This window comes from Equus caballus, chromosome 28, assembly GCF_041296265.1.
Source record: "Equus caballus isolate H_3958 breed thoroughbred chromosome 28, TB-T2T, whole genome shotgun sequence".
Taxonomy (NCBI): Eukaryota; Metazoa; Chordata; class Mammalia; order Perissodactyla; family Equidae; genus Equus; species Equus caballus.
This window is the reverse complement of record NC_091711.1, coordinates 27,008,165-27,020,388: the sequence shown is the minus strand read 5'-3', so window position 1 is coordinate 27,020,388 and position 12,224 is coordinate 27,008,165. Positions and strand designations below refer to the sequence as shown.

Below are 12,224 nucleotides of genomic sequence, written 5' to 3'. Positions count from 1 at the left end.
ATGCAAAGTATGATTCCATTTTTAAAAAGATGTACATACATATATTCCTTGTATACACAGAGAAAATTACTAACTGTGGTTATCCAAGATTTTAAGGGTGGTTAAATAATTTTATTATTTTTTCTAATTTTCCATAATGAGCTTGCATTATTTGAATAACAATAAAATAAACACAAATGGCATTTTAAGTATATGGTACTTACCACTTTAATAGAGGATCTATAAATTGAATTTATTGTGTGTGAAGATGTCAGAAATAAGAATATTACTTAAAGGTTTTTGGTACATATTTGCTATCAGCTTTCTAACTAGGCAACTATTAAAGTAATGATGTAATCATAAAGTTCACACAACAACAAAAAGCAACCGTGAATGGAGATATTTTTTACCATGGATGTGCATATTTGTCCAGCTTTTAAACATAAGAAAGTGAATGCTAGAGAAATAAACAGAAACTCCACCAGCAACATAATACCTTGTCTGTATTACATAAGTATTAATAGTCAATTTTTAAGATTTAACTAATCTGGATAAAATTATTCAATTAAACTGCTTGGTTCTAATTTTTTGGTGCTCATATATTGGCCAATTTTTTAATCTTGAACAAAACTGCAGAATAAAACAAACAGTAACAAAAGTCTCCTTCTTATACTTCTGTCTGTAAGACTCCCAAGGAAAAGGCAGGCAATGAGTAGAGCTGATGTCAGAGCAGCAAATGCAATGTGCAAGTGTGGCCTGGCCTAGATCAAGTGTTAGGCTTGGAAGTACATGATACCTACAGAGATCTGCCTATGGGGCATTAAAGCAATACAGCCCTGTCCCAAGGTATAGAGATCCTAGTCATTAAGCTGTACACATTAGCTGTAATCAAACCACTTGGGCTCTGTGGCAGCCACTGCCGCTTACTGGCTCTGTAAGCTTGGGCAATTTACCTACTTAAATTATGTAAATAAGATAATAGACATTAAATGAAGAACAAAGAATAACATTAAATAACTACAGTGTAAGAACAATTAGCAACACAGACATTCAAAAAAGAAAGAGCTCATTTTGAATTGAAAGGAAGGTTTCATTGAGGAGAGAGTTAAGCTCAGAATGAAAAAATTTGGACTGGGAAAAGAATACGGTGGGCATTTTTTTTTTCTTGTGGTTGTAATAGTTTACAACATTGTGAAATTTCAGTTGTACATTAATATTTGTCAGACACCGTATAAGTGTGCCCCTTCAGCCCTTGTGCCCACCCTCCACTCCCCTTCCTCCTGGTGACCACTAAATTGTTCCTTTTGTCCATAAGTTTGTTTACATTCCACATATGAGTGAAATTATACAGTGTTTGTCTTTCTCTGTAGAATATGGCGGGCATATTTTTAGATAGGAAAGGTGTTCGACATCACACAGGAGATTCTAGCCCATGAAAACAGGAAAGAAAAAGAAAAAAAGATGCATCCAGATTGAAAATGAAGAAGTAAAATTGTCTTTGTTTGCGGAGGACACATGATCCTCTACGTAGAAAATCCCAAGACACACACACACACACACGTACACCTGGAATTAATAAATATATTTAGCGAGGTCACATGATATAAAACTCAATACACATAAATCAACTGTATTTCCATGTACTAGTGATGAACAATTTGAAAATGAAATTAAGAAAAAATTCCATTCTCAATAACAATAAACAACAAAAATGTACGAGATTTGTACACTGAAAAGTAAACAACATTGCTGAGAGAAATAAATAAAGGAAGAGACAGTTCATATGACGAATTGGAAGATTCAGTATTGTTAAGATGTCAGTTGTCCCCAAATTCATCTACAGATTCAACACAATCTTTACCAAAATGTTGTTAGTGTTTTGCAGAAATTGACAAGTAGATCCTAAAATGCATATGAAAATGCAAAGGATTCAAAGTAGCCAAAACAATTTTGAAAAGGAAGAACACAGTTGGAGGACATGTACTTTCCAATTTCAAAAGTTACTAAAAGCTACAGTAACCCAGACAGTGGCTACTCACGGAAAGGTAGACTCAGAGATGAGTGAAATATGCTGGGAGTCTAGGAATAATATTTACATTTGTGAGCAACTAATTTTTGACAAAGGTGCCAAGGCAATTCAATGAAGAAAAGATAGTCTTTTCAACAAATGGTGCTGGGACAATTACGTATCTATGTGTAAAAAGAATGCAGGGAAGGGGCAAAGCAAAATGGCGGGGTGAGCTGACCCAGGACTCTCTCCCCTCGAAACTACAACAAAGGATCAGAAAAACTGGATTTCAGCCAATAAACCTAATGCCAGACCATCAGAGACCTACAGCACCAAAACAATGGAGGACGGAGAGGCTGCAGCTGCCCTCCGAGGAGCTGGAACGGGGTAGGAGAGAACTTCGCTCCCTCCCCTAGAGACTGGAATCGCTGCCACGGGTGTGGGAAGGAGTGGGGTAGGGGCCGTGCAACCAGGGTATCTCCAGGACTCCCGCAGCTGGTGCAGTGGAAACCCGCTGACAGGGGAAAGTTTCCGTGTTTGGGGACCCCATGAAGCCAGGCCCCTAGGAGACCAGAGAACCAGAGCTGATCTGTATCCAAATTGGCGCGTGAGACAAACTGCCCCTCCCCGTCCCGCAACCCACACTGGTGCCGCCATCTTGCCTGAAGGCGGAGGGCTCAGAATGCGCGGCTCTCGACCCCCATCTAGTGGCGACAGGCTGTAACTGCAACCAAATACTACCATAATGCACAAAAACTGCTCCTCTACCATTCAGCAATTTATAAAACCTCCAGAACAGAAGGAAAACAATAAAAACACAGAATTAAGTCCTGAGGACTTGGAAATAGGTAAACTAAGTGAAAATGAGTTCAGAGTAGCTATCATCAAAAAACTCAGTGAGGTAGAGGGAAAGATAGAGAAACAAGTCAATGAGTTCTGGAGTTACTTCACAAAAGAGATTGAAACTATAAAGAAGAATCAAACAGAATTACTAGAGATGAAAAATACTATGGACCAGATTAAACAGAATACGGATTCCCTGAATGCCCGGGTAGACACCACAGAGGAGCAAATTAGCATAATCGAAGATAGACAGGCTGAATGGCTCGAGACAGAGGAAAAAAGAGAACTAAGGATTAAAAAAAATGAGGAAAATAGCAGAGAAATAGCAGATTCAATGAGGAGAAAGAATTTAAGGATCATCCGAACTCCTGAGAATGTGGAAAAGGAAAATGGAGCAGAAAGTGTGCTTAATGAAATAATAGAAGAGAACTTCCCAAATCTAGGGATTGAGGGAGAAATGTGTGTGGAGGAAGATTTCAGATCTCCTAGATTTGTCAATGTAAAAAGACCTACTGCAAGGCATATAGTAGTAAAAATGGCAAAAATGAAAGACAAAGAAAGAATACTCAGGGCAGCAAGACAGAAGAAAATAACCTACAAAGGAACTCCTATCAGACTTTCACTGGATTTCTCTACAGAAACCTTACAAGCTAGGAGAGAATGGAGTGACATATTAAAAACTTTAAAAGATAAAAATCTTCAGCCAAGAATACGCCATCCAGCAAAAATATCCTTCAGATATGAGGGAGAAATTAAATATTTTCCAGACAAACAAAAGTTAAGGGATTTTGTAACCAAAAGTCCTCCACTACAAGAAATCCTCAAGAAGGCCCTCATACCTGAAAAAAGAAAAAAAAAGGGAGAAAGGGGTCACAAATCACAGAGAAGGGAAACAGATAGATAGAACCAGAATAGGACAGCAAATATTCAACTATAGTATTAGGATAAAGGTAAGGAAACCACCAAAGCAAAGACGATCTTATCACCCTAACTACAAACTCATAACACGAGTTGGAATAAGAAATGAAAATAATAATTTAGGAGGGGAAGAGCAAAGGGACTAAATCAGTCTAGGCCAAGTAAGTAAGAGACCACCAGAGAATAGACTATATTATACACGAGATTCTAAATACAAACTTCAGGGTAGCCACTAAACTAAAAAACAGAACAGAGCCACAAAACATAAACAAGGAAAAATCTAAGAAACCCAGCATAAGAAATTGCAGTAGTCAATGGGTAGGCTAATACACACAGGACGAGAAACAAAGGTAATGCAGGAAAACCAGATAACGAGTGACAGATTGACAGCATTAAGTCCACATGCATCAATAATCACCCTCAATGTAAACGGATTGAACTTTCCAATAAAAAGACACAGAGTAGCAAAATGGGTTAAAGAACAAGATCCAACAATTTGGTGCCTCCAGGAAACACACCTCAGCCCCAAGGATAAACACAGGCTCAGAGTGAAGGGGTGGAAGACAATACTTCAAGCTAATAGCAAGCAAAAGAAAGCAGGTGTTGCAATACTTATATCAGACAAAACGGATTTCAAAATAAGGCAGGTAAAGAGAGACACAGAGGGACAATATATAATGCTCAAAGGGACACTTCATCAAGAAGAAATAACACTTATAAATATCTATGCACCCAACACAGGAGCACCAAAGTTCATAAAGCAACTATTAACAGACCTAAAGGAAGATGTTAAAAACAACACAATAATAGTAGGGGACCTCAACACCCCACTCACATCAATGGACAGATCATCCAGACAGAAAATCAACAAGGAAATAGTGGAGCTAAATGAAAAACTAAAACAATTCGACTTAATAGACATTTATAGAACACTTCATCCTAAAACAGCAGAATACACATTCTTCTCAAGTGTGCATGGAACATTCTCAAGGATAGACCATATGTTGGGAAACAAGGCAAACCTCTACAAATTTAAAAAAATTGAAATAATAACAAGCATCTTCTCTGATTATAATGCTATAAGGCTAGAAATTAATTACAAGAAAAAAGCTGAGAAAGGCACAAGGATGTGGAGACTAAACAATACGCTACTGAACAAGCAATGGATCATTGAAGAAATTAAAGAAGAAATGAAAAAATACCTGGAGACAAATGAAAATGATATGCCATACCAACTCTTATGGGATACAGCAAAAGCTGTATTAAGAGGAAAATTCATCGCAATACAGACACATCTTAACAAACAAGAAAAATCCCAAATAAGCGATCTTAAACTACACCTAACTGAATTAGAGAAAGAAGAACAAACAAAGCCCAAAGTCACCAGGAGAGAAATAATAAAAATCAGAGCAGAAATAAACGCTATTGAAATGAAAAAGGCGGTAGAAAGGATCAATGAAACAAAGAGCTGATTCTTTGAGAAGATAAATAAAATTGACAAACCCCTAGCCAGACTTGCAAAGAAAAAAAGGGAGAAAGCTCAAATAAACAAAATCAGAAATGAAAGAGGAGAAATAACAACAGACTCTGCAGAAATACAACGGATTATAAGAGAATACTATGAAAAATTATATGCCAACAAAATGGATAACCTAGAGGAAATGGATAAATTCTTGGACTCCTACAATCTCCCAAAGCTCACTCAAGAAGAAGCAGACAATTTGAACAATCAATCACAAGGAAAGAGATTGAAACAGCAATCAAAAGCATCCCGAAGAATAAAACCCCAGGACCAGATGGCTTTCCTGGGGAATTCTACCAAACTTTCAGAGAGGATTTAATACCTATCCTTTTCAAGCTATTCCAAAAAATTAGGGAGGATGGAACACTTCCTAACACATTCTACGAAGCCAACATCATGCTGATACCAAAGCCTGACAAGGACACCATGAAAAAAGAGAACTACAGGCCAATATCACTGATGAACATAGATGCAAAAATTCTAAACAAAATTTTGGCAACCAGAATTCAGCAACTCATCAAAAGGATCATACATCATGATCAAGTGGGATTCATACCAGGGACACAGGGATGGTTCAACATCCGCAAATCAATCAACGTGATACACCACATCAACAAACTGAGGAATAAAAACCACATGATCATCTCAATAGATGCAGAGAAAGCATTGGACAAGATCCAACAGGCATTTATGATAAAAACTCTGAAGAAAATGGGCATAGAAGGGAACTACCTCAAGATAATAAAAGCCATATATGACAAACCCACAGCCAACATCATACTCAATGGGCAAAAACTGAGCGCCATCCCCCTGAAAACAGGAACGAGACAAGGATGCCCTCTATCACCACTCTTATTTAACATAGTACTGGAGGTCCTGGCCAGAGCAATTAGGCAAGAAAAATGAATAAAAGGAATCCAATAGGGAGGGAAGAAGTGAAACTCTCGCTGTTTACAGATGACATGATCTTATATATAGAAAACCCCAAAGCATCCATTGGAAAACTCTTAGAAGTAATCAACAGCTACAGCAAAGTTGCAGGGTATAAAATCAATTTGCATAAATCAGTAGCATTTCTATATTCTAATAACGAGCTAACAGAAAAAGAACTCAAGAACATAATACCATTCACAATCACAACAAAAAGAATAAAATACCTCGGGATAAATTTAACTAAGGAAGTGAAGGATCTATACAATGAAAATTACAAGGCCTTTCTGAGAGAATTGGATGATGACATAAGGAGATGGAAAGACATTCCATGTACATGGATTGGAAGAATAAACATAGTTAAAATGTCCATTCTACCTAAGCAACCTACAGATTCAACGCTATCCCAATGGCATTCTTTACAGAATTAGAACAAAGAATCCTAAAATTCATATGGGGCAACAAAAGATCCCGAATTGCTAAAACAATCCTGAGAAAAAAGAACAAAACGGGAGGCATCACAATACCTGACTTCAAAACATACTACAAAGCTACAGTAATCAAAACAGCATGGTACTGGTACAAAAACAGGTGAACAGATCAATGGAACAGAATTGAAAGCCCAGAAATAAAACCACACATCTATGGACAGCTAATCTTCGACAAAGGAGCTGAGGTCATACAATGGAGAAAAGAAAGTCTTTTCAACAAATGGTGCTGGGAAAACTGGAAAGCCACATGTAAAAGAATGAAAATTGACCATTCTTTCTCACCATTCACCAAAATAAACTCAAAATAGATCAAAGACCTAAAGGTGAGACTTGAAACCATAAGGCTTCTAGAAGAAAACGTAGGCAGTACACTCTTTGACATCAGTATTAAAAGGATCTTTTCGGACACCATGTCTTCTCAGACAAGGGAAACAATACAAAGAATAAACAAATGGGACTTCATCAGACTAAAGAGTTTCTTCAAGGCAAATGAAAACAGGATTGAAACAAAAAAACAACCCACTAACTGGGAAAAAATATTTGCAAGTCATATATCTGACAAAGGCTTAATCTCCATAATATATAAAGAACTCACACAACTCAACAACAAAAAGCAAACAACCTGATCAAAAAATGAGCTGGAGACATGAAGAGACATTTCTCCAAAGAAGATGTATGGATGGCCAATAGGCACATGAAAAGATGTTCATCATCTCTGATCATCAGGGAAATACAAATCAAAACTACACTAAGATATCATCTTACACCCATTAGAATGACAAAAATATCTAAAACTAATAGTAACAAATGTTGGAGAGGTTGTGGAGAAAAAGTAACTCTCATACAATGCTGGTGGGAATGCAAACTGGTGCAGCCACTATGGAAAACAGTATGGAGATTCCTCAAAAAATTAAAAATAGGACTACCATACGACCCAGCTATTCCACTACTGGGTATCTATCCAGAGAGCTTGCAGTCAGCAATTCCTAAAGTCCTATGCACCCCAATGTTTAGTGCAGCATTATTTACAATAGCCAAGACATGGAAGCAACCTAAGTGCCCATCAACAGATGAATGGATAAAGAAGATGTGGCATACATATACAATGGAATACTACTCAGCTGTAAAACAGAACAAAAGCATTCCATTTGCAATAACATGGATGGACCTTGAGGGAATTATGCTAAGTGAAATAAGCCAGTTAGAGAAGGACAATCTCTGTATGACTCCACTCATATGAGGAATTTAAAAATGTAGACAGAGAGAACAGATTGGTGGCTACCAGGGGAGAGGTGGGGTGGGGGGTGGGCACAGGGGGTGGAGTGGTGCACCTGCAACACGACTGACAATCAATAATGTACAACTGAAATTTTACAAGTTTGTAACATATCATTAACTCATTAAAAAAAACTAAACTTTAAAAAAAAGATGAATTCAGATCTTTACCTCACTGCTACATAAATATTAATTCAAAATGGATCATAGACTTAAACACAAAAACTAAAACTATAAAACTTCTAGAAGAACACATAGGATAAAATCTTCAATGTCTAGGGTTAGGCAAAGAGTTCTTAGATATGCCACCAAAAGCACAATATATAAAAGAAAAAATGACTAAATGGACTTCATTAAAATTAAAAACTTTTTTGTCTCCAAAGACACCGCTAACAACATGAAAGACAAGCCACAAACTGGAGAAAATATCTGCAAAACACATATCTGAGAAGGGACTTGTATTTAGAAGATATATTAAAAAATTCTTATAACTCAATGATGAAAGACAAATAACTCAATTTAAGTTATGGGTAAAGGATCTGAGCAGATATTTCCCCAAAGAAAACATACAATACACAATGGCCAATAAGCACATGAATAGATCTCGACATCGTCTCCCATCAAGGAAATGCAAATCAAAACCACAATGAAATACCACTTCATACCCACTAGGATGGCCACATAAAAAAGATAGATAATAGGGCTCGGCCCAGTGGTGTAGTGGCTAGGTGTACACACTCTGCTTCAGTGGCCTGGGGCTCACAGATTTGGATCCCAAACGTGGACCTCTACACCACTCATCAAGCCATGTTGTGGCAGCATCCCACACACAAAATAGAGGACGATTGGCACAGATGTTAGCTCAGGGCCAATCTTCCTCATCAAAAAAAAAGATAGAAAATAACTATTAGCAAACATGGAGAATTTGGAACCCTCATACACTGTTGGTGGGAATACAAAACAGTACAACCAATTTGAAAATCAATCTGACAGATCATTAAAAGTCTAAACATATGGGGCCAGCCCTGTGGCCGAGTGGTTAAGTTTGTGCACTCTGCTTTGGTGGGCCAGGGTTTTGCCAGTGTGAATCCTGGGCACGGACATGGCACCGCTCATCAAGCCATGCTGAGGCGGCATCCCACATGCCACAACTAGAAGGACCCACAACTGAAAATACACAGCTATGTTCTATGGGGCTTTGGGAGAAAAAGGAAAAATAAAATTTGAAAAAAAAAATTTTTTAAAAAAGTCTAAACATAGAGTTGACATATGATCCAGCAATTCCATTCTTAGGTGTACATCCAAGAGAACTGAAAGTACATGTCCACATAAAAAACTATATATGAATATTCAAAGCAGTATTAATCATAATAGCCAAAAAGTGGAAACAATACATATGCCTATCAACTGTTGAATGGATAAAGACAGTGTGGTATATCCATATAAGGAAATACTATTCAGCAACAGAAAGGAACAAACTACTGTAACATGCTACAACATGCATGAACCTCAAGAACACAATGCTAAGCGAAAGAAACAGGCACAAAAGACTACATATTGCATGATTCCATTTAGAGGAAAAATCCACAAAAGGCAAATCTATAGAGATGGAAAACAGATTAGTGGTTGCCTGGGGCTGGGAATGGAAATGAGAAAGACTACAAATGGGTAGGAGGATCTTTTGGGATGATGGAAATATCCTCAAACTGGATGGCAGTGATAGTTGCACAACTCTAAAGTTACTGAACATCTGTGAATTGCACTCTTAAAACAGTTAACTTCATGGATGTAAATTAGACCTCAATAATTACATTTTTCAAATGTGTGCTTGCCAATCTCTCTCTTTGGACTATGTTTCACCCACTTAACTACTTGGAAAACTTCTACTCATCTTCAAATTCACCTCATCTGTGAAGCTTTTTCCAGCATTCCCTCAAAGCAGAATTAGTCCCTACTTTGCTCCATCTCCCAACCTTGACAACACCTTGATTAGAGTCCTCATTGCATTTTGATACAATTATTTCTCTCCCTCACTCCTCTGGCTCCTTAGGGTAAGGGAGTAATGTGCCTGGCATACATTAAGCACACATTAAGTGTTTGGTTAATGAATGAATGTTCAAGAAATAGTTGATTCAATTTAACTAACAAATAATTATTGAATACCTACTGGATACAAAATACTTTAGAAAGACAGAATGTAGACGTTTAGCTGAAGTTAAATAATGATAGAGAATAGTCCCTCCCCCTTTTTTTGGGAATATTATGTACCAAGCCCAGAACCTTGTTTAATTCTCCTAGCCACTCTAAGAGGTAAGTCTCATCATCTCCATTTCACAGATGAGAAAACTAGGCTTAGAAAGGCCCCAGTGCACTAGCATTCAAACCCAAACCAGCTGTCATCACTCTGCTATATGGACTGCATAAAAATAAAACAATAGTGTTTTCTTTTAAGGGTTTATAAAGCATTGTTTTTATTAGGACAAACTTCAAATGTTATATTCCAATGATGTGAATGTGCGTGAAATTTTGCTTGTTTTTGGCTGTTTTCTGTATGTCTAGTAATTGCATGATTTGTTAAAATATTTACACTGTGTCAAGATATACAGAAAATAATGATCATATTGTATGGAATTATACTATTCTGTTCTTTCAAATCCTAACTTGTTCAAGCTCTTAATTACAAACACCTCTCTAGAAGAGGCCAAAAAAGTAGTATATTATTATCCTAGCATCTTATTCATTTGCATTGCTACTTGCTATGGAAATGAAGATTTTTGTTTTCTCTTACTAGAAATAAACATGTTTATCACACCACAAAAAGTAAGTTTTCTGTGTAATCATTTTGATGAAAAAAAATAGCTGCTATCCACCTAAGCCAGTTACCATATTAATAGTTAATTGACTGAAAGCTTATTTGCCTAATGGTTTAAAATCATGGTTATGCTGTCTGAAAAACTAGAGATTTGACACCAAAATTTTCTGAAAATATCTCTTGGTAAGTCAAAGGATTATTTAATAAGGATGAAATATAAAAAGCCTATTGAAATTTAAAAAATAAAAACCAAAAGTTACTAGGCTCATATACCTCCAGCCCACCCAAATTCCTGCCCCTAGGGTCTTCCTCAGTCTGGACCCTCGGTACTCAAGTGCGGTCCACAGACTAGCAACAACAGCTTTACCTGAGAGCTCCTCAGAAACACCAAACCTCAGACCCCATCCCCAACTTACTGAATCAGAATCTGCATTTTCACAAGACCCCTGCAGATGCTTCTGGCCCTCAGCTGGCAAGCACTACTCTAGATAGGGTGTGCCTCTGCAACTCCTCCATGGCTGCCTCCTCAGCCATCAAATCCTTCCTTGAATATCACCACTTCCCCCCACAGTCATTCACTATCCCACCAACCCAAGTTATTTCCCAGCCCTAAATTCCACTACCTACATCATCTCCCCTTCCTTCACTTCTCTTCCTCCCTCACCCTCTCCCACCTTTCTTCCTCTTGCTTTCCTCCTTTACTAGTTTATTGTCTGTCTCCTCTACTGAAAGGTAAGCTCCATGAAAACAAGGACTGAGTTTTTGTCTGGGACACTGCTTAATCCCCTCCCAGAACATTCTCTGGGTCATAGTAGGTGCTCAATGGATATGTGATGCAGGAATGAATGACTTGCTCTGTTTGTAGGCTATGTCAGTAATGAAAATCTTACTTGTCCATCTGCTTCAGTAATATGTCATTTCCTGAAATTTCCTGATCAATACTAATGACTCAGAGTATTTGTGTACACCTACATTTCATGGATAACATTTTCTACAGGAAATGCATTTCCAGAGCCTTACAGAAAACATCCAAAGAGGTATCTGAATATGCGTGTGACTATAAAGTAATGAATCAATTTCTCCAAGTCACACAGGAAAATCAGTCTCATTATTTCAATAGCACAGTGTTACCAAAACAGCAAGCAAAGACAATTAACTAAAAATATCTAATAGTTTATTACCTTTTTTATTAATGGTGATGCTGGAAATTTTCTGTTTGGCTTCCTTTCATGTAAAAACAATAGGGCCATTTCTAGGTAGGAGTCTCTTATCAACCTGGAATGATACAGAATTGTACTTATCAAATAGCTTCATCAGTCATAACCATTTTTGCATCATTTGCCAACAATCTTTGAGTTAATGAAAGGTAAAAAATAGGCAAAACCAGCATGTTTCCCAAACTCATACCCTCTTTTCACAGCACCTTTGGCATAAACACTGGCATCT

At 37.4% G+C, this 12,224-nt stretch overlaps 1 protein-coding gene across 12 annotated transcripts in view; it reads right to left on the bottom strand.

Annotated features, from left to right (window-relative positions):
* Window positions 1-12,224, bottom strand: part of CFAP54 (cilia and flagella associated protein 54) — a 301,315-nt gene that overhangs the window by 73,253 nt on the left and 215,838 nt on the right. For all 12 annotated transcript variants that reach the window (XR_011433771.1, XM_023631775.2, XM_070254526.1 and 9 more), the window contains one exon: window positions 11,960-12,053. Coding sequence is in view for 11 of the 12 variants with exons in the window: in XM_023631775.2 (XP_023487543.2) it covers window positions 11,960-12,053 (94 nt within the window). In the remaining variant the exon portion in view is untranslated. The remainder of the gene's footprint in view (window positions 1-11,959; window positions 12,054-12,224) is intronic.